This window comes from Papilio machaon, chromosome 4 (genome assembly GCF_912999745.1).
Source record: "Papilio machaon chromosome 4, ilPapMach1.1, whole genome shotgun sequence".
In the NCBI taxonomy this organism is placed as follows: domain Eukaryota; kingdom Metazoa; phylum Arthropoda; class Insecta; order Lepidoptera; family Papilionidae; genus Papilio; species Papilio machaon.
In genome coordinates, this window is record NC_059989.1 from 5,641,581 (window position 1) to 5,668,617 (window position 27,037).

The window sequence follows — 27,037 nt, forward strand, 5'->3', positions numbered from 1 at the left end:
TTTCGGCGAATGCAGGTGGCCCCTCGCTAGTTTGCAATTCAATATTTAAAAAAATATCGAAATAAGTCTACGACACGTCATCACGTCACTTCACGTTACGTGTTATGAATTAAGTGACGAGTTACAAGTGTCAAATGTGGTCAACTTCACTTAAAGAAAATTGCACAACATCACACAAAAAACAATTGCTTTTCAAATAGTAAGAGTTTTTAATAGCTGACAGTGGTCTCGGTGCTGCCGGCAGTGTCGAGGCCCGCCCACGCTACGAAGGAGGGCAGGTCTCGGGCGGGCAGGTCCGCGGCCAGCGCCTTCACACGCAGGTTGCGGTCATCCGTCAGCAGCACCACCTCGCGCACCACCTCCTGTGTACCTACAATACGTACTTGTGATCATAGTCCTGATAACAAATTCACAAAGATCTAGCAGAAGATCAAACATTTTATTTCTACAAGAAACTGGACACAATTTTTTTTAATATGTATCAAAATATCAATGGTAAAAACAAATTATGTCAAAAATATGCTTAAAGGACACAGTAGTCGCCATAGAGAATACCGTCTACCGGGCAGGCCTCCCGCAAGATGGACCGATGATCTGGTCAAGGTTGCGGGAGTATCCTGGATGAGGGTTGCACAGGACCCGCATCGTGGCGATCTGGAGACCTATGCCCAGCAGTGGGCGTTACGTAGCTGAGAAGAAGAATATTAATACGTACTGTTGTCAGCGCTAGCTTCAATGTTGGCGTGCAGGTTGAGCGCGGTGGCGAGCACGCGGTCATCGTTGGAGGCTCGCGGGAGGTCGCGCTCTGCGGTGAATGCGCGCGAGGCAAGCAGCGAGCCGCGCGCAGTCGCCAGCCGCACTCCGCGACCCTCCGCCAGCCAGCTGCGCGCTGTCTGCGCCGCTTCACCCACACGCACACACTTCCGCAGACCTTCCAGCTCGCCCACCACTACATGCAAAATATTTTAACAGTGGTAGATCCCACAACAACAACTATTCGGTCGACCGGTGCAATACCACGACCACACAGAAGACAGGCGTCAAGTGGAAGCAATTCCGCGTACAGTCTGATGAGTGTGGTACCGGGGGCCTAATTTTAGTCTACTTTCTCTTCCCACCCTTTTCTTATAAGGAAAGGATGGGAAGTGGAAGTGGATTTGACGAAGGAGGGGACGCCTAGGAAGAGGATACTCCTCATTCTGTGCGTCCCCTCCTCTGTTGATTAAAGGTAAGCAACGTTTTTGCATTTGCGGATGTCTATGGGCAGCGGTCGCTTCGCTATTTAGGTGGATTCAGGTGGCCGCGTGCTCGTTTGCCACCTTATGATATAAAAAAACTAAATGCAAAAAATTCACTTACAACTGTGATCTCATGGACTTCTACCACCATGTCTTAATAAATTTTAACGTAAGTTTACACTAAAGAAACACAAAAGAACAATATGTTTTCTAAAACTTTTTGTGATATACCATAACTCATTTGTGATAAATTCAAGTGTTAGTTCACATGAAAACATGATGTTTACAAATTACTTTACTCGTGATGTGCAATACATATTGCAGTGATACATCGTGTCGGCCCGACCTATTATTGTAATAAACCAGTTTGTATAAAACCGGCCATATAGAACGAACCAAATATAGCATCACTTTTTTTTATATTTCATTAAAAAGTACAAATTCTTATAAACAAAATGAGGTTTCCGTTGCAAACACACAACTGATATTGGCCTTACCTATTTAAAGGGAAAAAAATATATGCTATATTAATAGACATATTTATGCTCTTAGTAAGAATTCAGAAGACGAGATTAATGTATTAAAAGATAAATTACGATTTAAAAAAACATAAAAGTATGATATGTGTTGTGTACTGACCGACAAGCGGCACGGCGAGGGTGTAGGGGCTGGGCGGCGCGGCCACCAGCTGCAGCAGCGGCAGGTGGTCGATGAAGCAGTTGGTGTCGGGCACCAGCCAGCGCGGCCGCACGCGCACCTCCGCACCGCTACCCACCATCTCCTACGTAACAAAACACATTGTAATTATTTATTAAACAGGTTTGCAAGTGCGTTGTCTACTGCACTAAATTCACTTCCCCTCCCTTTAGTTGTTTGAATGTAATTTTTTCCAACCTGCATTCGTTGTCGTCTTCGTTCGAGCGTCGCCTTGCGGGACTCGAGCTGCTCTTTACGTCTTAGCAGCCTCCTTGTGGCCTCGTCCGCGCCCTCGGGCACCTCGCCCGCGCCTTCCGCGCCCACAGCACCCCCGGCCGGCCCACCCGCCGCACCGCAAACGCTCTCACCCTCGTCAGAGTCCTCCGCCTACATCACAATACAACGATCAATACACTAATATCGTTAATATTCGGAAAGTAAGTTTTATTAAAACCCTCTCTCTTGCCAACCGCATCTAAAAGTACGATTTACCAAGTTCTGCAAAGGTGGATAGTTTGGTTTCGTCCGCTGCACCGCGCTCACGTATCGTGGTGACTCCCCCGCAGGGTACTCCAGCCTCAGCACCGGGGGCTCCACGCCCACCAAGTACCTGACACAAAAAAACATTACTAACAACTACTTCATTAGTCTGGATTCAATTTAAGCAAAGATTTTGTGTTTGATAGACATATAGCATACTGTATGGTATACCTCAAATTTTGCCACATCTATCTATCTAAATCAGTAGAGAGCTACGTTCACTATTGACTCCATCATAGATATGATGGTATGATCTGGTCGAGGACTCACTCGGTGCCAAAGAAGAGTAGTTTCCTGGTGCGCAGCGCGTGCTCCGCGGCGTGATGCGCGGCGTGCGCGGCCGGCAGCCACGCCACCGCCGGCTCCATGTACATGAGCGGAGTGAACCCCGCCAGTGACGCGTCCTCCGCCAGCCGCACCGCCACGTACCCTGCACACACACGACTGCTGCTACACTACACATAAACTGACACCATGAGACACTTACCGCCTTATTACAAAACGTGGTCTAACTATAAAACCTGGTTTAAACCTACATTCGAAGTGGTTTATTTAAAATTCATATTACAAAACGTAGTTTAACGTTAAACCTGGTCTATCTATGGTAACAACTTTAAACCATTGCGTTCCCAGGTTTAACTATTTAGACCACAGATTTAGACTTATGTCAGAAGTGTCGAGTTACGAGTTTTGTGCCTTATCGGGTTTTTGTTAAAAATCTGATTTGGTTAATGGACATGGATAGATATAGATATTGAAACAATGGAGATATTAGAAATGTCACGTCAACCTAATAAACGTCGAGTTCGTTTGGCTCCTTTTGTCGAATTGTCGAATGAAGATTTAAGACAAAAGTACCGATTTACCAAACGTTTTGCGGAAAAAATAGTGGATGGGAAAAGTAACGCACGATTGTGCGACTAATTGACGCAATATTTCCTAAAATATTAAAAATAAAATAATTCTTCCGGATCAAAGAAAGTTTTTAAACGTAGTAGTAAATTAAGTAGTAGGTTATTAATTATTTACTTTCTTCTCAGAAGTCCAATTTGCAGATCATTTTGCATATCGTTGATCCATTTTCAATTAGTTTATTGACAATTACACACGTAAAAACAAAGATCGCGCGGGGCGGGCACTTTCAAAAGAATTCCGTTTGACGTGCTTTATTCTATTCTATTTTATATACATACCCGATAAAAGATAGCCAGATGTTACAACTTTCGCAGAAACGGAACGTTTATTATCGAATGACATTTAGTGAGCGAATGATTATCTGTCATAATCGATTGACCGTGGTTCAAATTCATAGTTTATGAAGTTCTGGTTTGGTCTACGTTTTGTAATAAGGATTCATTTAGACCATGGTTTTAGAGATTAAGCTAGACTACGTAGTTCGGGTTTAAACCAGAGTTGTTGAGATTTTTTATAATAAGGCGGAAAGTGGTCTAACTCTCATTAATCAATAATGATTTTAATTGATAAACCTGCTCTAAACGGTAAAAGTCGTAGAACCACAGTTGCCTAAAATTTAGTTCAACATTTTTTTTCATAGACGACAATGTAATTACCATCTTAGCCTATTAGAAATTTAAAGTTTGATAGCGTTTAACTCAACCATTGTTTAATTAATTAGACTGCTCTGAATTTCATGGCCTTAACTGTAACTCACTGCAACCTTAATAAACTCCTAAATGCAAATTTAGCAAGAAAGTCCACACTAAGCTCCTCTTCTTAATGATCAGCTCTGTGTGACTTTCCTCTCTTACAACTCTTATAGTAAAAAAGACTATGACACTACACCGTACACTCAGTATATACATCGGATATCTGTGCATGAACACGCGTATGTCTGATTGCAAAATTTATTAACACGATAATTGGTGTCCAGTCAGCCGCTGTGTAAAAATCCGTACAAGTGTAAAAAATACAGATATTTATATATATAGGACATTTTATATGCATGACATTTATGTCGTAGTTTAATTGGACCTTAAAAATGTCGCAAATTTTAATCCATTAGATTAAATTATTAAAAACGAACTTACCCTCTTTCCTTTCGCTTTCCAAATCTATAGACTTATCATCAAGTGTTTCGAGAATGTTCATCAGCTTCGCGAGCCAATCCCAAGGCTCATTTTCGCTTCTACACAATATAATAAAAGTTTGTAAAAGTTAAAAATATACAATCATATAATAATGTCATGCTTAAAGTTTGAAACTTACTCAATTTCGAAATTGTCAAATGAAGGTGGTGGATTCCATATACTGCTATGACATAGCATCCAATCAGACCACACCTGCAAATAAAATACATCTGAGTTTTGAATAATCAAAATGCATGTTCAAATTTAAACAGACAACTTCAGTGCAAACTCTTATATCGTATTGTATCTGTAAAGAGATGAGATGAGATGCAAGATTTATGGCACCTTATAAAATAGATCGTGCTAAAGTGCTGCTAGAAAATACTAGATGGTTGCAAACGAGCAAGAATAACACTATAAGAAACTAAATGTAACCTTTATAGCAGGCAACAGCAGAAAGGCATCAGCGTGCTGCTGTGAGTTGGGTGGTTCAGGCAACAGCGCACAGCATCGCTCGAGCAGCGCGCCGAACATCAGCAGGGACACGCTCAACGCGCACTCCAGCCACGCCGACCGACCGTTCAAGTCACCTGACTCTGTACAAAATACTATATGTTAACTATTGCCCGTAAAGGGATAATTTTTATTGCTTCTTTATGTTTGATTCTACGATCTTATAAGACGAGTAGATGTGCCATCATTTTGCAGTTCTTGTTTTTTTCACGTTTTCTTCTCAAACATCCTGACAATCTTCAACTCTAGTTAAAATAGAAGGGTGATTAAAATTACTTTTAGAACATAAACACATATTTATTATTTTGTTCTACTATTTTCAATAACTTGCCAATTTCACTTTACGTATTACTGTTATTAATACTACTGTTACTAATTTTCGTAATGACTTTTTCAATTTCCGACTATCATAAAATTTAAATTGCCTCGCTCTAGACCCGTTTTGATTCGCCATTCTAAGACTTGTCCACACACATATACACAAACATAACTTCGAAATAAAGTCGGCAATGAAAACAAACTCTTATTGTTAACTTCGTTTGAAACACAATGTTTAAGATACCTGAAATTGTCAAAAAAAAAGTATAATATAAAAACTAATCCGAAAATAAAGTAAGGTCAAGTAGCTACAGAAAAAATGTATTTGCATATAAAATAAGATATTAAAGGACAAATTTTTTATGTAAAAAGCAATATTTTTAAATGAATACTCAAAAGTAATGAGTAGTGAAATAAAAGGACCATCTACGATAAATCGAATACTATATGCTCAGTCATAAATAAATTTAATATATTGCTACACCAATTTATATACCGTTTTATTAGATTTTTATTCATAACATTCTCACAGACTTCTCCCATTTATTTCAAAGTCTTATCTCAATCGTTGCGGTGTGTTCTAACTGCATTTATATTTTCAACATAAATGTTATATTAAACAATGCAAATCTCTAAAACAAATCGAACACATTTATTTATCAAACCATCTTGAATTCTCTCAAGGATGTGAGTCATGCGAAGGAAGCGGTAAAATTTTTATATCCTCTCTTTACTGTTATGGCATCCATCAAACAGTTGTTAGCAACACCTAGTCACTCCACCACTCAACACTTTATGTATTTTATTTACACAAACTAAAACTGGTTTCTAAATAAATATTGTCCTTTCTCTTATAAAAGTATACTTCGGATAATAATATTTTTACATATGAAAAGATTTCAAACCGAATCCTTCATCATCAGTTCATTAATATCAATTAACAACAAAGAAAATTATAATAAAAACGAAAAAAAGAGTTGTGACTTTTATCATCAGGTATATCACTTGTTCGTACCTTATTTAGTCTGGTCTTAAAAGTATTAAAAATATTTCCAAAGAATTTCTATTACAATTATAATAAAACAAAATAAAAAATAACGCGTCAATATTATACAAAGTCGGGGTCAAGTAACCGTAAATGTAATATCAAGAATATCCTGTGACTTCGATAAGATGGTATCGCTTAATTAATATAGAAGTGGAGCAAAAAGAAGGCGTCCGAGCCGTTGCGACTAGATGCAACATGAGCCATTAAATATCGGTCACACGCTATATAATATCCATCACGCCGATATAATTGAGAATAACAAGCTGTTAAAAATGATAATGCCAGTTTATGAAGTAAGGAATCTAGAAGGACCGGAGATGAGTGCCAGTGCCGCGGGCGCAGAGCCGGTCCGGTATAAATAGTGCCGGCTAAAAATAACAGCAGGGATTACACCTGCGCCTGCGACTGACACCGTCGAAGCCGCTCCACACGACACGACACCCACGTCTTTCCTATTACTATAAACTATATAAGACAACCTATCATATTTTACACACTATTACCAGACATTTTTATTTAATATTCCCCCATTACTGACATGACATTGACACATGCTTCAATCTTCGTAATTGCATGTTGATATCGTCACGCACATGAACTATAGCAGACCAAACACGTCCCCACTCCGCACGGATATACTATTTTTAGCCGACTTCAAAAAGAAGGAGGTTATCATTAGCCGACTTCAAAAAGAAGGAGGTTATCAATTCGACTGAATTTTTTTTTTTTTTTTTATGTGTGTTACCGCGAATCTCCGCCCCTGGTGGTCCGATTTTGATAAAAATTATTTTAAACGAAAGGAAGTGCTTGCAGGTGGGTCCCATTTTTTTGTTTTTTTTTTTAAAAAACTAGAAGAATAGTAGAATTTGAATATAGCTTCAAAATTTGTTGCGGAAATTAGGGACATTTTTGCTTTCAGCGCTTACGTAGGCTAAACTATAAGACCTACATCAAAATGATGTATGGCGAATTGTAGCTCTTTAAATGTGCTAAATAAAAGTCCGCGATAGCATATATCTATCTTTTATAGTTTTCTCACAATAACCATTTTTTTCTTTACGAAACATTAATTAAATTTATGCCCTATTTCCGACGCTATTATTCAAGTTCAGTATTAACCCTTATGTAAATAAATATGTTCATTATCAAGAGAATTTAATGTAGATTATATTTGCAATTGAAACTATATCATTCTGTCTAATAGTTTAGGAGATATCGTAAGAATAAAATTACGCGGAAACGAAAAATGCTACATCGCGTTACAATGAATAGCACAAATTTGCTTTCTGGGCTTACGTAGGTCAAACTATATGACCTACATTAAAATGATGTATGGAGTAATTATAGATCCTTAAATTTGCTAAATAAAAGTCTCAGGTGGCATATATCTATCATCTATGGATGTCTCACAAAAACCATGTTATTGTGAACAAACTTCGATTAAAATGCACACGAAAAACAGCGTCGTAAACTTACGGCGCTATTATATTATATTCGATATGAATCCTTATCCAAATAAATATGTTTGATGGCTAGAGTATTAAATGCAGATTACATTAGCCTTTAAACTATGTAATTCTGATCAATAGTTTGGAAGATATTAAATGATTAAAAACTACGCGCATTCGAAAAATGCTACTGCGGCGCGCGGCTGGACAAAATTAGAGGCAAGCTACGATGTATTAGTTCGTTAATTTTCAATTTGTATACCGATTTTGATAATTAGTTCATTGTTTAAAGGAATAGTGGTTATCTGCTGCATTGTATATTAGTTTTTGAGTACACACATATTAAATAGGAAAGTCCTTTTCTTTATTTGTCTTATTTCTTTCCTCATGCGTATTAAGGAAATTTTTAATTGAACTTCAAATTCACTAAAAATTGTGAAATAAAACAAAAATTTTAAGAAAAAAAAATAGCCGACTTCAAAAAAAACAATCTCAAACAAAATGCACTCAAAAGTAACATAAAAAAACAATTTCAACAAAATGCATTCAAAAGTACCATATAAAACAATCTCAAACAAAATGCACTCAAAAGTAACATAAAAAAACAATTTCAACAAAATGCATTCAAAAGTACCATATAAAACAATCTCAAACAAAATGCACTCAAAAGTAACATAAAAAAACAATTTCAAACAAAATGCATTCAAAAGTACCATAAAAAAAATTTCAAACAAAATTCATTCAAAAGTACCATAAAAAACAATCTCAAACAAAATGCACTAAAAAGAAACAAAATAATGACATGAAAACTTCTTTCTTTCTTTCTTCTCTCTTTCAAAAACCCTCTAAACTCTAAAGAAAGTTCTCTTCTTTCTTGTAACATGTCTATATTGTATAATTATTGTTATTTTGGAGTCGGTTTCGGCCTAAGTAGGGACATAAAATGTATAATATTATATTTACTTCGGCCGACACCGACTGCAAAATAACAATAATTATACAATATAGACATGTTACAAGAAAGAAGAGAACTTTCTTTAGAGTTTAGAGGGTTTTTGAAAGAGAGAAGAAAGAAAGAAAGAAGTTTTCATGTCATTATTTTGTTTCTTTTTAGTGCATTTTGTTTGAGATTGTTTTTTATGGTACTTTTGAATGCATTTTGTTTGAAATTGTTTTTTTATGTTACTTTTGAGTGCATTTTGTTTGAGATTGTTTTATATGGTACTTTTGAATGCATTTTGTTGAAATTGTTTTTTTATGTTACTTTTGAGTGCATTTTGTTTGAGATTGTTTTATATGGTACTTTTGAATGCATTTTGTTGAAATTGTTTTTTTATGTTACTTTTGAGTGCATTTTTAGCGTAACATTATCACACTACAAGAGCTTTAAGTTATTCATCGAACTGGGCACATATGAATGAACTTGAATAGCGGTTTGAAAAATAGAAACTAATTCGGAAATAAAGCGAGCTACAGGATCAACGATATAGCTTAATTTATAAAATGTTACTTCTATAAAAAAAAAGACATAACATGAATATTTATAAATAACTCATTTTTACATAATAAATTTTGCCGGTGTTATGTTATGAAGGATGCCAAAGGGCACGATCGCACAGAATGTCGTAATTAAGGCCCTCGCTGGCCGTAATTTCCCCTCGTGTAATATAAAATAACATTACGTATAATCGCGTAAAAACGGCGTCACCGTTCCGTGGAGTCAGTTTGTTGAACCTGTCCGTCCGCCGGCGAGAAGCGCTGCAGCGCTGCAGCGTTTTCAAGCGTTGTCGAGCGCCGCAGCACTGTCGGTGTGTCGCGGTCGCGGTGCATCAACCTCCACCGATAACTTGTAATTTGTAATTACAAACCTTTACTGCTCCCGGACGAGGGCGCAGGAAACGGCCAACTTTACAAGCCTTTATGGGCTAATTTTGAAAATCTATTCAGTGTACACGCAATTATTGCAGGCGCAATGCGAATCATGATCTCGAACCGTGAAATTGATAAAAAAAATCACTATCTTAGAAAATTTACACGTAGAAAAAGTTTCCCTTTCATTATTTTTCAAACTTACGTCGGGGTTAATTACAAAATGTCTACTACGAATGCACTTAGAATTTGATTTTACATTATTTAATTTGTTTTTATGCTTGTCACTTGTTTGCATTATTTTATAGTGTCGCAAAAAATGATTCCCTTGTGCAAAGGGTCATTAGCTGAGCTCATAGAGGCGCGAGTCCCTTGTCGCAAGTCCGGCGACCGGCGCCCGGCGTCAGCTCGCGGATAATGGATACACACTTTTACGATAAGCAATTATTTCTCATGTCCGCTGATTACTTCTTCATGTATAATTAACTTTGACTTTGAGGCGCAGTAATTAATTCTGCTTTTACTCGTATAGAGTATTAATAAGACAGTAATTTTAACTTATATAGGTATTTGATGCTTATCGCTTTATCGATTTTTACATGATTACTCTAATAACCTAATTAACTATCACGATAAAATATTCGTTAAAGTTAATTAAAAAAAGAAGTTAGCAAAATAGCTTACAGTATTATCAACATGTATGATAATTAAAAGCTTATGTTAAGCAGGAAAGCTTACGTTGAGCCTACATCATATGCGCAAATATTACCGTAAAACCTATGTAAAACTTAACATTATAATATAACTAGCTGTTGCCCGCGAGTCTGTCTGTGCGGAATTTAAAAAAAATAACATAATAAGTAGCCCATGTGTCAAATTTCATCAAGATACGTTCAGCCGTTCCGGAGATACCTTCAAAAAAAATCCAGTCATCCATCCATACATCTAAAAATTCTCATTTATAATATTAGTAAGAAGTAAGATAAATAAATTTTACATTTTATTATAATACTAACGTCATAATATTAAATAAATCAACGCCCACAGAATTATAAATTCTTGAATTTGTCACAACCTGTGTCTAATCTTATTAACAGAACGAAAGCCTATGTGTTAAAATTAACTTCAAACAACAACAAAGAGATGCAATAAAAATGTGGATAAAGGAAAGTTATTATGTCCAGCTAACCTTGAATGATATCAGGTAACGGTACTCCTATTACACAATACTAAATCATACTTATTATATGATGTTAGGCAACGAGTGAGGCGGATACGGGTAATAAAAATACATTCAAAAAGACAGCAAAAGCAGAGGGAATTGAGAAAATTGGACAACCCGTTATTAAAGCGTTTCAAAATTTAAATTACGGTAAAAGTAGAAACAACGGTAACGCGGTCTTAAATAACAATAATTATTACCTATACATATGAATACGTAAAGATGTGTGGCTTGATCATTTTAATATACAGATTTACATAAGTATGATCTATTACGATTATGTTGAAACTATAAACTACAACTTTATACTTTTACTACAATATTTAATCTTACTAATATTATATACTAGCTTTTACCCGCGACTCCGTCCGCGCGGAATAAAAAATAGAAAACGGGGTAAAAATTATCCTATGTCCGTTTCCTGGTTCTAAGCTACCTGCCCACCAATTTTCAGTCAAATCGATTCAGCCGTTCTTGAGTTATAAATAGTGTAACTAACACGACTTTCTTTTATATATATAGATAGATGTGAATGTTTAGATGGAGGGATGTTTGTTTGAAGGTACCTCCAGAACGGCTCAACGGGTCTCGATGAAATTTGGCATAGATAGAGAACATACTCGTAGTTTGGTTTTTTAATGTCGCGCGGACGGAGTCGCAGACGACAGCTAGTATTATACTAAATTTTTAAATTAGTCACAAGTTGGACACTTTTAAGGTATTGCAGCAATTGTTAAGATTTAAGGTTAGCGAGGCGGGGTGATGAAATTAACATGGACACATCTGAATTTTTATATTCAAATGCTGCATACAATATGCAAAGGGCCAAATTTTATAACCTACTGGAATTTATGTATAAAAGACGAAATGAAGATAATCTACGAGTACAACAATGGTTCCCTAAGACTGATCTGTAGAAGCCAAAATATGATGTAACAAATTATTTTAAAATTTAGAATTAAATAATTTAAATCCGCCTCGCGCTATTTTATGGTTTTCTCAACAACTTATTTATGTGAATTGATTTAGCAAGAGTTCACCACATGTTGAGTCGTTAAAAAAAACTATGGCAAAAAGTGGAATCACACTGAAATTGTCAGTACCTGTGGTCACGCTATTAGGAGAATAAGATCGTGAGAGCTGTTTTTAAATTATTCGCTTTAACCTCGTTCGGCAAAGGAGTCGTAAAAATCAAGATTTCTCACGTCGATCACCTCAAGCGGAAACGATATATAAATATACTTTGTATGATAACATACCGTGGCTAAAGGTTTAAATAAATTGAACCTGATTTTTTTTCTACCCTATTAACTGTTATAAAAGTTTTTTTTTAATTAAATAACAACCAATGTTTTGTTTTTACTCAGTGTGTTGCACACCCTTCTCGCTCGCTTCCTGGGATATTTTAGTACTGAGGAAACGTTGAAGTATATAATGACATAAATAAACTTTGAACCCGTAATTCCAAATTTCAATCCGTATTCTGTAATTTATTTTTTCCGTGTTTATTTTTTTTAATTCCGTAATTTCAACCGTAAAACAAATTCATAAACACCTTGTTAAAAATCTGAATTTGTCTGATTATTAACTCATACTCGTTTTCTTAAGAAATAACAATAATTTGTATCCAATTTTAATGGTAATATTCACCATATAGGTATCATTTATGACAAGAGTCAGACGAGAACAAAAACAAGGGATCGCATGTCGTACAGTTTTTGCATTCCGTGTTGTGTAAAGCGCTCGGCCGTAAAATAATTGCACGATTTTACTAAATAGCTTACTTAATGACATAATTTTAAGCACTTTTGAAATAAGACGCCGACTAAAAAAGAACTTTAATTTTCAACTAATATAACAATCATTAAAAAATACATATTCCTATTAAAGTAAAGATCGCAACTGGACAGAGTCCACAGTTTATGATTCATCATCATCAGCTCACTATACGTCTCCACCGAGGGGCTCGGAGCCTACCTCAAGTTAGGAGTGACTAGGCCATAGTCAACCACGCTGTTCAAGTGCGGGTTGACTTCACACATATCATTGAATTTCTTTTCAGATATGTGCAGGTTGCATCACGATGTTTTCTTTCAACGCAAAACGTCGGATAAATGTACATATGTAAATCGAAAATCGAAAAACACATTGGTACATGGCGGGATTCGAACCAAGGACCTGCAGATTGCAAGTCAAGTGCTTAACCTCTGAGCCACCGACGCTCTTGAGCCAAATCTACACTTAGCTATCAATTAACGATTTGGCATGAAGCAACTAGATTTGTCTCTGGTCCCATAAGGTTTATGTCAACAAAAAGTATTAGCAGTTGTTCTTACTTGGTATGTATAGAGAAAATGTATAGCAACTGCAGTACCGTTGTTGTGTCCATGAGTACAGTTGCGGAAGTTTATTTCCTACCCATGCAATTAAGTTGAAAACTTGTCTTAACAACATACGAACAGAGTTAAATTATATCTACTCGCTTTTACACGAAATTACGTCCGCGTAAAATAAAAAAAATCATACTAAGTATATAATATCGACGCTGGAAAGCATAAACGCTGTAACCCTTACGGCAACCCTTACAGGGTTACAGCGTTTATGCTTTCCAGCGTCGATATGTTCTTTCAGACTATGACCTATATCTATGTCAAATTTCATTAAGATCCATAGAACCGTCTAAACATTCGCATTTATAAAATTAGTAAGATAATTAAGATATGTGAATTGAATGTATTAGTTGTGTAGATTACCTGGTTGCGCTGCGGCGTTGGTCTCTACAGCGAACATGTTGAGTGCGGTGAGCTGCAGCAGGCGCGCTGCGGGCGTGGGCAGCGGCTGTCGGTGCAGCAGCGCTCGGAACTGGCGCAGCATTCGTCGCGCGCTCTCGTGCAGCGTCTCCATACTTACATATACATGTTACATTCAACAACTATAACATTTGATACAGTATTATAAGATTCAAACTTTAGTGAACGCACACGCGAGTGTGTCCCGCATTCTGTTCTACCTTTTTATGTATTATAAGGTGGCGACCGTAGCCCATAGACATCTGCAATTGCAAATTTGCCTACCTTTTATCAACTGTAACAGAAAGAGAATATTTCCTCTTCCTATGCGTCACCTGCTCCGTCAAATCCCCATCACTTTGTCATATAATATAATAGTATAGTACTATTTGCAGTCTTTCACGCTATATTCCATCCGAGCCATGATGAAAAGAAAGCTTATTAGGAGATATTCTCGTACTCAAAAAAATATTAAGACAGGGCCAAAAAATAAAGGTTAAAATTTTCTCTCATAAGATTTAAGAAGCTATTTGGCGCCACATAAAACAGTATCTGCATAAAAATATACACAATATACGTACCCAATTTTGGTTATTAATTTTCCATGAACATGTAAATAACTGGTGATGAAGTTTTTATTTAACTGCAAACAAAAAAAAATCAATTAAATCTTTAAAATGTCTTTGTTCTATTATAAATACCTAATTAGCCTGCTATGACACTTGTATTGACAAATACTGTTGTCTTTGTTTTATCAAAAAGAATGAAAGGAATGACAATACAAGTAATACGTCCACCTCTATACATGGATAGGCTATAAACCGTGGCATTTTGTGCCTATTTGCTTTTCGTCATTTTGGCGCTAACAGTTGCCGTTAGTAGCGGTGGTGAAAATTTAAACTTGTTAGTTAAATCTATATTGTTATATAGATCTAATAATCAGGAACTTCAGGCGTCATTTTAAATGAATAACCTATCCATTTATAAAAATCAGTATTCACGGCAGTCGAAAGCCAATGTAAGTTAGTTTTATTGTTGATGCTCACTTCGACAGGTGTCATGTGGTCGAAGGTCTCGTCGTGGCGGGTTGCTGGTGAAGGTCGCAGCCAGACCTCACGTCGGCCGCCCTCACACACCGCACTGCCCAGGTCCACACTCTCTGTCGCCTTCACAACCTCCGCTGCGCGACGCTTCTTCTCCGCTGCCTCGTACTAACATACACACAATATCGTCTTTATTTATTTGATGTTAAATAATACAGATTTATACGTTTGTTATGAATAAAGTCAAAAACTAGTGAATCGATTTAAAAAAAAATTACCATTAGATTCCTCCATTATTCCGGAGTAACATAGGCTATATTTAATAATATGATAAAGTATTCAGCTTTGAACAAGGCCAATTAATCATACTAATATTATAAATGCGAATGTTTAGATGGATGTTTGTTTGTAAGTATCTTCGGAAGGGCTTAATGGATCTTAATGAAATTTGGCACAGATGTAGAACATAGTCTGGAAGAATACATGAGCTACTTATTAAGTTTTTTTTTAATTCTGCGCGAACGGAGTCGCGGGCGACAGCTAGTTTATTATAAACATATAATCATTCATCATCAGCTCACTATACGTCCCCACTGAGGGGCTCGGAGCCTACCCCAAGTTAGGGGTGACTAGGCCATAGTGAACCACGCTGGCCAAGTGCAGGTTGGTTGACTTCACACATATCATTGAATTTCTTCTCAGATATGTGCAGGTTGCATCACGATGTTTTTCCTTCACCGTTAGAACGTCGGATAAATGTACATATGTAAATCGAAAATCGAAAAACACATTGGTACATGGCGGGATTCGAACCCAGGACCTGCAGATTGCAAGTCAAGTGCTTAAACCCTGAGCCACCGGCGCTCTACACATATAATACAACATGTTATTTGTAGCGAGAATTAAATATTGCATTTACCTTTTTTCTGTTTTCATCGAATAATGATAATAAACTTTCACGAGCCGATTGAAAAGGATTCGAGGACATTAAACTTCTCATGTAATAATAGACAGCGTCTAATTTTCTCCTCTGAAAAAATAAAATAATGGATTATTATAAAAGAAATAAATGCTTTGCAAAGTAATTGAAATCGCGTATTTACATACTTACAGCGTATATAGCTAATAATGCTAATTGATTATATGGCCTTCCATTTTTAGGATTTATCTGTTGAGCTTTCGTGTACCAAAATTTACTCTTAGCGAAATTATTAGTTTCATTAACTTGTTCCTTATATCTAGCTAAGTCTCCCAAAAAGACGTATAACTTTTGTACTGAGATCAAGGCGAGTCCCACGTAACCGAGACCCTTCGGCGGCAAAACATGATTATCGTTCAAATAATCGTCCGTATTGAACTTGTACGTTTTCTCCAAAGTTTGTACGAGATTCTCGAAGAAAACGTTCCCCTCCTCAATTATTGTATTGATCAGTTTTATAACATCCGGCTTCACTTCGGGCGGGACCTGAGGTATGCTCTTCCTCAACACCTCCAGAAAGTTGTAGTACAACATTTTCCAAAACTGATGCTCGATGTTATCAGACTGACAATATTTTAAATCCGACATTAACAAACTCTGTAGTGCATTCTGCAAAAACTTTCTGAAACAATAATTGCAAATAGAATTACTCTTTTATAATCAAATGTCTTTCGTATCTCAGTCTGCATACGTACCTAGTTTCGATGACATCGTGCCAGTGTGCGGCGAGTGCGGCGGGACCTCGCAGCGCGTGTGTGCGCAGGATGGCGTCGGCGCGGTCCACCTGCTGCAGCAGCGCCACGTGACGCGCCGCACGCGCCGCCTCGCCCGCCCCCGCCCCCGCCCCGCCCACATCGTGCCCCGGCCCCGCCCCCAGCCCGCCCCGGCACATCGACTCCCTCATACCTACACAATGTCAAACAAAACTAACTATAACTTTCTACACACGTGTTTTCTCTGACACGACTAATGCCACTACGATTTTCACGTATTAGTGTGAGCTATTCGGGGGAATTGGTGGACTAAACGTATTAACTTACTAATCTTACTAATATTATAAATGCGAATGTTTGGATGGATGGATGTTTGTTTGAAGGTATCTCCAGAACAGCTCAACAGATTTCAATTATATTTGGCATAGATGTAGATTATAGTATAGAAGAACACATAGGCTACTTATCATGCCTTTTTTTATTGCGCGCGAACGAAGTCGTGGGCGACAGGTAGTGTTGTTTATTAAAAGTACCTCCCGAACAATTCAACAGATGTGTATGAAATTTAACTCGGAACATATAGGACGAAAACAGGCTACATACAAATTTTTTTTTAATACATAGACGTAGTCGCGGACGTAAGCTAGTTTATCATAAAATTATTGAAGTTGAGTATTTAAAAAGTTTTTCTGATGCACGGTATTTTGATAGAAAGCCATTTTGTTATCAAAAATGCTACTTTATTTTGTAGATATGTAAACACATGAATCTTCTTCAATATAACTTACCATGTTCCATTCTGATATCAACTTTGGAAGGACTAGTTTGTACAATAATAGGCTTCGATGGATTATGATGGTCAAACAAAGTCTTTTGATTATCAACAGGTCCAGAGCGCCTGAAATTAAAACATATTATGTACATACATTTAAAACATACATTTGGCTTTGGCATAGTGTCAAATGTACTAAAACTATTTATTTGGCTTTGGTCTAAATCTAAAATTAATAATAAGATTTTTTTTATTATTATTAAAGAATATATATTTACGATGCTACTTACCCATCCTTTTGTAATGTAGACATAGAACTTTGTGGTAAAACAATTAAGCCCGGCTGTCCACTAGACGTCTCTGTTACAGATTTGTCAGACATAACACTGTTCAACCTGTTTCTTTGATGATCGTGTGGTCTGAAATTATAAATGTAAGTCTTTTACTTTTTTATTAATGTAACCAAAGTAATAGGAATTGTGAGTAGGAGGAGGTAGATTTAGGAGTACATAATACAATGTGACTATATATTTTTGGATGAGTACTTTAAAATTATCAAAGTGAATTAATTTACCTAAGTTTTTGAATTTACCAATTCAAATAAAATATTAAATAAAACAAAAGTAATTATTTAAACAACATACCTATCATTGTGGTGTTTCTTCGACTCCAATATTTCTTCGCGCCAATTAATATTGGTGGGTGCAGGAGTTGAGCCCGGAGGTTGATGTGTTGCAGGCTGTATGTTCTCACTGTTCCTGCCTCTGCGACGAGACGACCGCTTCTTGGACCGACGACCGCCCCCACCTTGGTGACCCTCACTGATAGGTTCTTTGCTGACTGTACTGGGCGCTGGAGACTGCCTTCTTCTCTCTACACTTGATGTCCGTCCACTGTACCAGCTACCATTATTCTTCTGGAATAAACAATTTAAATTATAGACAATTACTCTTGACAATTATGCACTTTTTAAATTAAATAACTATGATACATGACTAAACGAATTCTTTTAATCTATTGTTAAAATAAGGGTTTTCGTTTTTTTTATATATAACAAGGTGGCAAACGAGCGGCCACATGAATTCGCCAAAATGGCGAAGCGACCGCTGCCCATAGACATTCACAATTGCAGATGCGTTGCCTACCCTCAATCGACGAAGAAGGAGAGGCAAAAAAGAGAATATTTATCCTTCCTATACATATCCGCCTCCATCCAATCCACCTAAGGACTAAGATCCGGCAGCGCACTCATCAGACGAAACGCAGAATTATTTCCACTTGACGCCTGTCTTCCGTGTTTTCGTGGTATTTCACCGGGCGAGCTACCCATTTCGTGCAACTGATGTTTTTGTGCTGGTGTCTACTACTGTTGATTTCATTAATGAAAATAATGGGTAAATTTAATTGTATCATCAAAGTATACCTGATTTGTTGACATTGATGCAACTGGTTTTGGTAATCTGAAACCATCATTATCTCTTGGACTCAAAGCTCGATTAGATGAAGTATCTCTGCTATTACATTGGGACACAATTCTTCTGCAATATAAATTTAATTAAGTATACCAAATAAAATATATATGCATACAGAATATGTCAAAATGACATACCTTTCGGTGCTCTGTTCCCTACTGTATGACCTTAGAGATCTCCACTTGTCTAGGTCATCCCTACTGTTTCCAATAGTGGATGAGCGGTTACTTCTGTGACTGTCTCTTCTCTCCCTCTCTCTATGCTTAAGATTTGATGGTATTACGTCATGATGAATGCTCACATTACTATCCCGTCTATTCCAATCTGGCTTACTTTGAGTGCTAACATTACTATCCTTCCTATTTCTTTCCTTCTTTTCAGTGTTCCTTTGACCTCTGCTAGAGCTCCTGATAACAGAAAGTTTACATCATATGTTGACATATCACATCATGAAATTTGTTTAACTTTTTCAAAATAATATATCTATATATATAAAAGAAAGTCGTGTTAGTTACATTATTTATAACTCAAGAACAGCTGAATCGATTTGACTGAAAATTGGTGGGCATGTAGCTTAGAACCAGGAATAGGACATAGGATAATTTTTACCCAGTTTTTTTTTTTATTTTTATTCCGCGCGGACGGAGTCGCGGGTAAAAGCTAGTTTATAATATATTTATCATACCTTTTGTCTCGTCGCCTTGATCTTCCACTACGTCTAGACTCTCTGGGTTCAGGTAATTTGACCTCTTCTGTTACAGACATTTTGACACTTTGTGAAAAACTTGTTGAAGTGTCACACATATCATCTAGCTTTATGTTTTTTTCCACTTCTTCTGACCAATCCTATCAACACAAGAAATATATAATATAAATAAATTGAAGATTTAGCACTAATAATGTGAAATAAGTATAATGAATATCTTATTGGAATTGTCTGATAATGAGGGAATATAATTTATTTAAATTTCTCAACAATTATTCGAAATGCTTATATTCAAGGTCTTATGCCACTACTATCCATGCCTAAACAATTATTTTGAGAAACTTACCAAATTAGACATATCAGTAAGGCTTGTTAATTTGAAGACAGATTCATTGTCATTTTGATTATCATTACCAGATTCAACTTCTTCAGATTTATCTTGTTCATTAGTTGATTTACTAACACCATTTTCACTTACTGAAAAAAATAAAAATTTTGCCATACATTGCAATAATAATTACATGATTTATTTACAATCATTAACACTTATATGAAGATGATATGACAATTCCTAGTATCTGATGGCATGACAATTGAAAATTTTAATTTAAGAAAATAAAAGTATTCAGGTGGGTAGTTAATAAATGGAAGAAAAACAATAATATTGTATTTTTAGTTACTTTCCTTACTTCCTACTTTAGGTAAGAAGAGACAATTAATATTAAATTTATTCAATTAAAAATAACATTTAATAAAGATTTGACTACTGCAATACCATTATCCAAAAGTAATAAGTTGAATGGTTGGAATGTTAAACATAAGTCTAAATTTTTACATTAGTTGAAGTAAACAAAATAACTTTCTTAACAACAGTCAAGTTTGCAGAATTTAAGAGTTTAAATATATCTATTTAAATACAATATGGCAAGCTAATATATATATTATAAATGCGAATGTTTGGATAGATGGATGTCTGAAAGTATCTCCAGAACAGCCCAACAGATCTAGATGAAATTTGGTATTAGATGTAGAGCATAATCTGAAAGAACACATAGGCTATACTAATACGTTTTTTTTTAATTCCGTGCGTATGGAGTGAGGGGGGCGACAGCTAGTATTAAAATATATCCAGGGTAACAATAATACTAACACTAGACTGAAAGAAATAACATTAAAAACTCACCACTATCATAAAATTCATGCTGATCTTCTTCCTTGCTAATTACTCCTTCTGATTTAGCAACAATATTACTATTATCAACTACATTTGGTTCATATAAATTCATATAAGAACTGCTGGGTGTGGATCTTCTAGAATTATGTACATCATGATTTTTCAAATATGAGTTGAGGAATTTTTCCCTATCAAAATGCTCATTGTCCCGTAAACGACCTCTACCTCTTGATGGTAAAGTTTGGGACCAATTTGCATTTGTAGTACAAAACTGATTTGGGTTGTTTATGGATTGAGCTGAAGATGAATGTCCATCTCTATGTAGTTGGTCTCCACTTTCATAATTTTGATGTGCAGCTTGTTCCAAAAATTTCTTTCTAAATCTTGGTGGGATATTATCCAAATTGATATGTTTAGGCCTAGGTAGATCTGTTGGATAACCAGCAGAATTTCTGCGACCCGAAGGTGGTTTTCCACCAGAACCAGATTTGTGTCTACCAGCCCATGTCTCCATACTCCTGCTATCACGATTTCTATCTACAGCATTTTGATCTTGCAAATGGTGTGCAGGTGAAGATGATCTAGATTCAGAGCCATGTCTATTCTGTTTGTTGGAATTAATATCATTACTGGTCCGATCATTATGATAGTAATCTGTAACAGACTTTTCCCGACCCAGAGCAGTCTTGGGAAATGGTACAGAAGAATTATATGAGGCTATCTTGTTTTCTTGATTGTTTGACATTTTTCTGTTATTGTACTGACTAGAATTATCACACCTTAAGAAACCCTTAGAATGTCTATCGGCATCTCCAAAGGAGTCGGCGGATCTTGGCACGTACAATTGCTGTTCAGGTTTTTTATTTCGAGGATTAGATGATTGCGGTCTACATCTTAATTCATCGCCGTTGACGGAATTTTGGGATCCATAACGGTTAGGTTCTTTACCTTTGAAACTATTATCTATTTCATAAGATTCCATTTTGCAGTCCAAGCCATGCCTTGATCGTCTTAAAGGCCCACTGCCAGGTTTGTAAATTTTTTGTTGTGGTTTGCTTTTCCTGTAATCTTTACAGTCATCATCCATAGTAATATTGTGAAATTTATGGAATTTAAAATAAACGCATGCTATTTAATTTAAAAGGGTCAGACTACATTTAATTAGTTAATGTTTTACTTTTAAAAAAACTAATAATTTGACTATTGACAGTATAAAGGTTATGTTGCAATTATTAGTTGAACAAAAAAGCAATTATATCAAAACTTTGGTTAATGTATATTGTTAAATGGCAAAAAACTCTTCACCTTAAAATGTGTACGATAATCTAATAATCAAAATTTTACAATGAAAACAATGCATCGAATCAACATCGAATAATATAACGTTTGTATTGTGATACAGATGCAAAAATAAGTTACAGATTTATCTAGAAAAGCACAGATACTACAAATTAGTTAAATGTTAAGATATTTCTGTTTTTTGTTTATTTTTTTATCAAATTTAAAAAATCTAAATAATGTATAAAAATATAATGTAGTCATAAATATTATAAACAAACTAAAAGAAACGTTGCAAATATTTTCGAAAAAACCACTAAAGCATGAAACGTCACTCTTAGAGTACGCATTTTAATAATACATAAAAACGATAACGAAAGTAGGAGGAATCTAAAATTAATAATGATAAGAATTTTAAAGTTCTTAGTCTGCTAAATATAGTGAAAACTTATTGAAATGGTCTCCACCAGTCTCCACGCTGCTCAACACATTAAAAACCGTATGCATAGACTATTTATTCTTCATAGTTATGTATTTGTTTTTGTTTAAGATAAAAATCCGATTTCTTCAACGTTAAATGCATTTTTCATACAATTTAATAGCGAACTCAGACTATTACGTAAAAGACCATTACATCATAATTCCATACCATCTATTGTCGCTTTGTCGCATCTTATTATAACGAATGTTTATTATTTTTATTTGGTAACTCTGTCAGTGGTATGTCAATTTTAGAAAGTAAAATTGTCTATTGTTTAGCGCGATTAATACAGTTTGATATTTAAAAAGAAATTGTATTTAAATAAATTCGTTTGATATAAATTCCCTATGTTACTGAAGTTCAAGAAATACCTGCATTTAATAAAATAAACAATCATAGGTATATTTCCACAAATTTACGATGTTAATACGCATGTTGGCACAACGCACCGAGTCACCTTCAGACTAAAAAAAAAAAATTATCTTAACTTTAACAAAACAGTTCAAAACCGTAACCATGTTTAAACGGTTCAAAACACCTAAAGTTTTAAGTGTTAATAGAATAAAAACGTGTTACTATTTTGGGATCCAAATTTTATGAAGGGATAAAAAAAGAAAAGATACGAAGTCTTGATGTATCGCCTTAATTTTCTAGTCTAAATAATTTTACGTTCTAATTTTAAAAAAAAAATTAGAAATCTTTGAAACACTGGATTGTTTTCTACAGTAAATACAAGTATGTTTTTTTTGTTATCTTTCTTTAAAAATAATTCGTTAAATCTCAAACTGCCCAACGTTGAAAAAAATCAAGTACCAAGATGTGTCTATCAAACTATGTTTTTAACTAGCAAATTGCAATGGGTTCCTAACCCGTGGCTGACGTTTAAACAATTTTTTTATTTTTAAGAAGTAGAAGTTGTACATTTTTATAGTATTAAGTGTAATAATCGTGTTAATTTTTATCCTTTTTTTATTTAATATCGTTCATGATTAAGAAATAATGTCATTCGAATACCTACCTGTGGCCGAAGACGAAAATGAAGAACCCATAGAACTTCCTATAGAAGAGGATGGGACATTGATGTTAACAACAGTGTCTGCGCAGTTTCCTGGATGTTGCGGACTAAAATATCGTCATCCTGACACCAAGAATATAAGAGGTATTAGGCTAAGAGACGGCCGACTTTACCCTCCACCAGAAGGATGGGGTAATCACTTGTACGTTTGTAGCTTCCCGAAAGAAAATAAACGGAAACCGGGTGAAATTTCTGATGCCGCTAAGAACAAACGGAATGATAATCTGTGTTCTGACTTAATAGTTCTGGGCTTGCCATGGAAAGCAACCGAGCAAACTGTAAGAGAATATTTTGAAAAATTTGGAGAAGTGTTAATGGCCCAACTTAAACGAGATCCCAAAACTGGTATGTCAAAGGGGTTTGCTTTTATTCGATTTGCATCTTATGCTTCTCAAATGAGAGTGTTAGCCCAAAGGCATATGATTGATGGCAGGTGGTGTGATGTGCGAATACCAAATTCAAAAGAAGGCTCTGTAACATCTATGCCTTGTAAAGTGTTTGTTGGCCGTTGTACTGAAGATTTGACAGCTAATGACTTAAGAGAATACTTCTCCCAGTTTGGAGAGGTAACTGATGTTTTTATTCCTAAGCCGTTTAGAGCCTTCAGTTTTATAACATTTTTAGACCCAGAAGTAGCACAAAGCCTTTGCGGTCAAGATCATATTATAAAGGGTGTTTCTGTCAATGTATCCAATGCATCACCAAAGCAAAATAAGAGTGGGTCTATTCAACGAAACCTACCTAACCGAAGTTATGAAGAAGGGCACCCACACAATGCTTCTAATAACAACTCTTGGAATAATCGTAACATGGACATGGTCAATATGCAAGCTTTAGGCTTATCCGGTCAACATGGTCAAACTGCAGTTGCCGGCGGTGGTGGACAAGCCCAAGGTGGCAACATGCCTTTGGGCATGGGAGGCCTACCAGTAAACCAGGCACTGGTGGCGGCGGCTCTAAATCAAGCAGGCTGGGGGCTGATAAACAACATCCCATCGGGAGGTTCAGAGCAAGGAGCATTTGCAGGGCCTGCATCCTCCGCTCCACCCGGTCCACCTAACTTCCTGTCATGGATGCAACAAGGTAATTCTGCACAGGGACCTTCTAGTCAGTGGGGACAGAGGCACCAATCCCAAGGTCACTCAGTTTGATCCAGTGTCTAATTTGATAAGCTCACATAATCTCTGTGATTGTAGCCAGAATTAGATAATTATTATTTGTCTTCATCTGAAATATAAATGGGTTGTTCTGTTGATAGAAGCAGTGGCACACCTGTGGGTAGCCGCTCATGTTATTTAATTTATTATGGAATTGCTTGTGTTTTGTTGTTTTTCTTGAGTCCTTTATTTTTACAAAAATGAGTAGCTGATGAATCAGGTATACACTTTAAACAGTAGATAGATTGTGACAGTAAATAATATAGTTAAATAATTGTTCATGTGCTTCTTTTCTTCCTAATTGTATTAATTTGTGTTTAACATACTAACAAAGAATTATAGAGATAAATATAAATAAATAATGCTGGTCGGGACTATCTGAAATGGTTTGTAACAAAAATCATGTTAGTATCAATTCATTACCATTTTGAGTTATTATTAATTTCATTGTTGACTCATGAAAATAGATTGCTATTTTGTGAAGTCTTTTGTTTTTATGAATTGAGAGTATATATGTATAGTATTTTATTTATTATAGTAGGACTCAGTTTTGCTTTTGGTGACATTTGATTTTGTAGCATGTTTCAATAAAGAGCAGATGTGTAAGTACCTATCATAGGTTAAGTGTATTGTGCTTTTGTACATTAATAGGTATATGTTTTTACAACAGACTGTTGAGAGTTCATACTTGTATAATAAACATAGAGATCTATCGATTGTTATCATTGTTTAACAAATAATGTTGATTATTATAAATTTATTATGTATGTTTCCTCGGTACATGTACATGGCTATAATTGAGGACAAATGTCTATTTTTGACTAAATAAATGGCTAGAATATTTTTGTGACTATGAAATATGGGAATTGTTCTTTGAATGGGTACCTAGATGTAATGTTAGAAAACACACTGGTGCAAAAACATTGTATATGTAAATTTTAAGGCAGAAATATAGATGGTTGTACAAATGACAAGACTGTAAATATTGTTGAAAACATACAACACCATATAGATTTATTAAAATGTTTTGTCTACAATGTACTATTCAAACTAGTAGCATTGCATGAATAGTGTCAGACTGTATGGGTAGTGTTGAATAATCTGTGGCATAATTTGGCATTATTCTTCGATGATTACGCAATATCTGGAAGATTACATTGCCTCAATAATAATTGAAAATGTTGCTACAATACCTTACTGGGATGTTATCTATACTTCCTATTATTAATATGCTCTACTTAGGTAGATTACTATATTTTGGTTTTGTTTTGAAAAATACATAAAAATCAATCAGTTAATATAACAAACAAGATTTAACTCCAATATAACAATCCGGAATATTGTATTTTTTAAAGTATCACAATATTTGGATATGTTTGGTGTCATGCATTCTGTGAATTTTTGTCTGATCTTATTTAAGCCTTCAGGTAACAACAGGTACCTATTCTTGTGAAAACATTTAAGGACCTTATGATGTTATAGTTTAATTCGACATTGTCGATTTTCTTTGCTGGCTTTTATAGTTTTCGCTTGGTTTTGTTTGTGTTATTAACTAATTTTAATGTGGGTCAATATTTGTTTGGTTCTCTTAGAATAATAACATGTATGATTGCTGTTTATTACATAACGCTAGTTAACCATCCATCCATTTTTCCATCCAATTGAGCAATCTGATATACCATGAATCCACTTGCTTCTCTCAATCTCATGAATTTTACATTGATTTTAAAAAAATAATATGTGAAAGTTCATTTTTTTTTTTTTTATTATGTAAATTGCTTTCTGTGTGTTATTATTCAAAGTTCTAAACATGCATGCTGTTAAAATATTATAATAAATGTGTATCTGTCAATATAGTAGGTGTTAATAGCAACATGACATGTCAATTTTAATTGAATTGAAATAGTTTCAAATTGTATCATATTAGGTGTCCATAATTAACGATAAATTGCATTCAATGAATATTATATTCTGTGTATATTAAAAAAATGTCTATGAAAGTGCAATACGAATATATTGTAAATTATTCTCAACAATTTTTTTGTGTAAAATGCACATAACTTTATATAAGAAATAATATTTGTGTGCGCTTAGTCATTATGTTGTAAATTCATCATAACCTCTTATAGTTACCGGCTGATTTGTTTGGGTTGCGTTATAAAAGCAATTGATTGAAATTTTTATTTAATATATTTAAAACAATTTTATGTACCAAAATAAATACTATAGTTTTATAACAAAAATCATAGTTGTTCGATTATTTGGAGATGTCGTGTTATATTTCAAAGTTTGCTAAGTGTCAGTCAATTGTTGCTCATTTAATTATACTGTGTCATCAAATTGTTTTTAATGTTGAGTTTATGCGTGTTTTTCTTCTGATAGAATCAAGAAAACAATATCTGTTTATGACATTTTATGT

General features: G+C 35.3%; 2 protein-coding genes across 2 annotated transcripts; one reads left to right on the plus strand and one right to left on the minus strand.

Moving 5' to 3' along the window:
* Nucleotides 1–209: 209 nt before the first annotated feature.
* LOC106720366 lies at nucleotides 210–21,782 on the minus strand. The gene is made up of 23 exons (XM_045686832.1): nucleotides 20,637–21,782; nucleotides 19,800–19,930; nucleotides 19,433–19,593; nucleotides 18,885–19,154; nucleotides 18,699–18,813; nucleotides 17,920–18,191; nucleotides 17,566–17,694; nucleotides 17,292–17,401; nucleotides 16,486–16,696; nucleotides 15,923–16,412; nucleotides 15,731–15,841; nucleotides 14,815–14,979; nucleotides 14,350–14,411; nucleotides 13,733–13,884; nucleotides 4,997–5,157; nucleotides 4,701–4,774; nucleotides 4,523–4,620; nucleotides 2,745–2,904; nucleotides 2,427–2,544; nucleotides 2,133–2,321; nucleotides 1,878–2,019; nucleotides 716–949; nucleotides 210–370 (listed from the first exon to the last, which is right to left on the minus strand). The coding sequence occupies exons 1-23, from the start codon at nucleotides 21,712–21,714 to the stop codon at nucleotides 210–212; spliced, it is 4,794 nt and encodes a 1,597-aa protein (XP_045542788.1). The 5' UTR covers nucleotides 21,715–21,782.
* Nucleotides 21,783–23,238: 1,456 nt separating this feature from the next.
* On the plus strand, nucleotides 23,239–26,409 carry LOC106720169 (TAR DNA-binding protein 43-like). The gene has a single exon (XM_045686758.1). It carries the CDS (start codon nucleotides 23,386–23,388, stop codon nucleotides 24,610–24,612), a length of 1,227 nt encoding a protein of 408 aa, XP_045542714.1. The 5' UTR covers nucleotides 23,239–23,385; the 3' UTR covers nucleotides 24,613–26,409.
* Nucleotides 26,410–27,037: the final 628 nt, after the last annotated feature.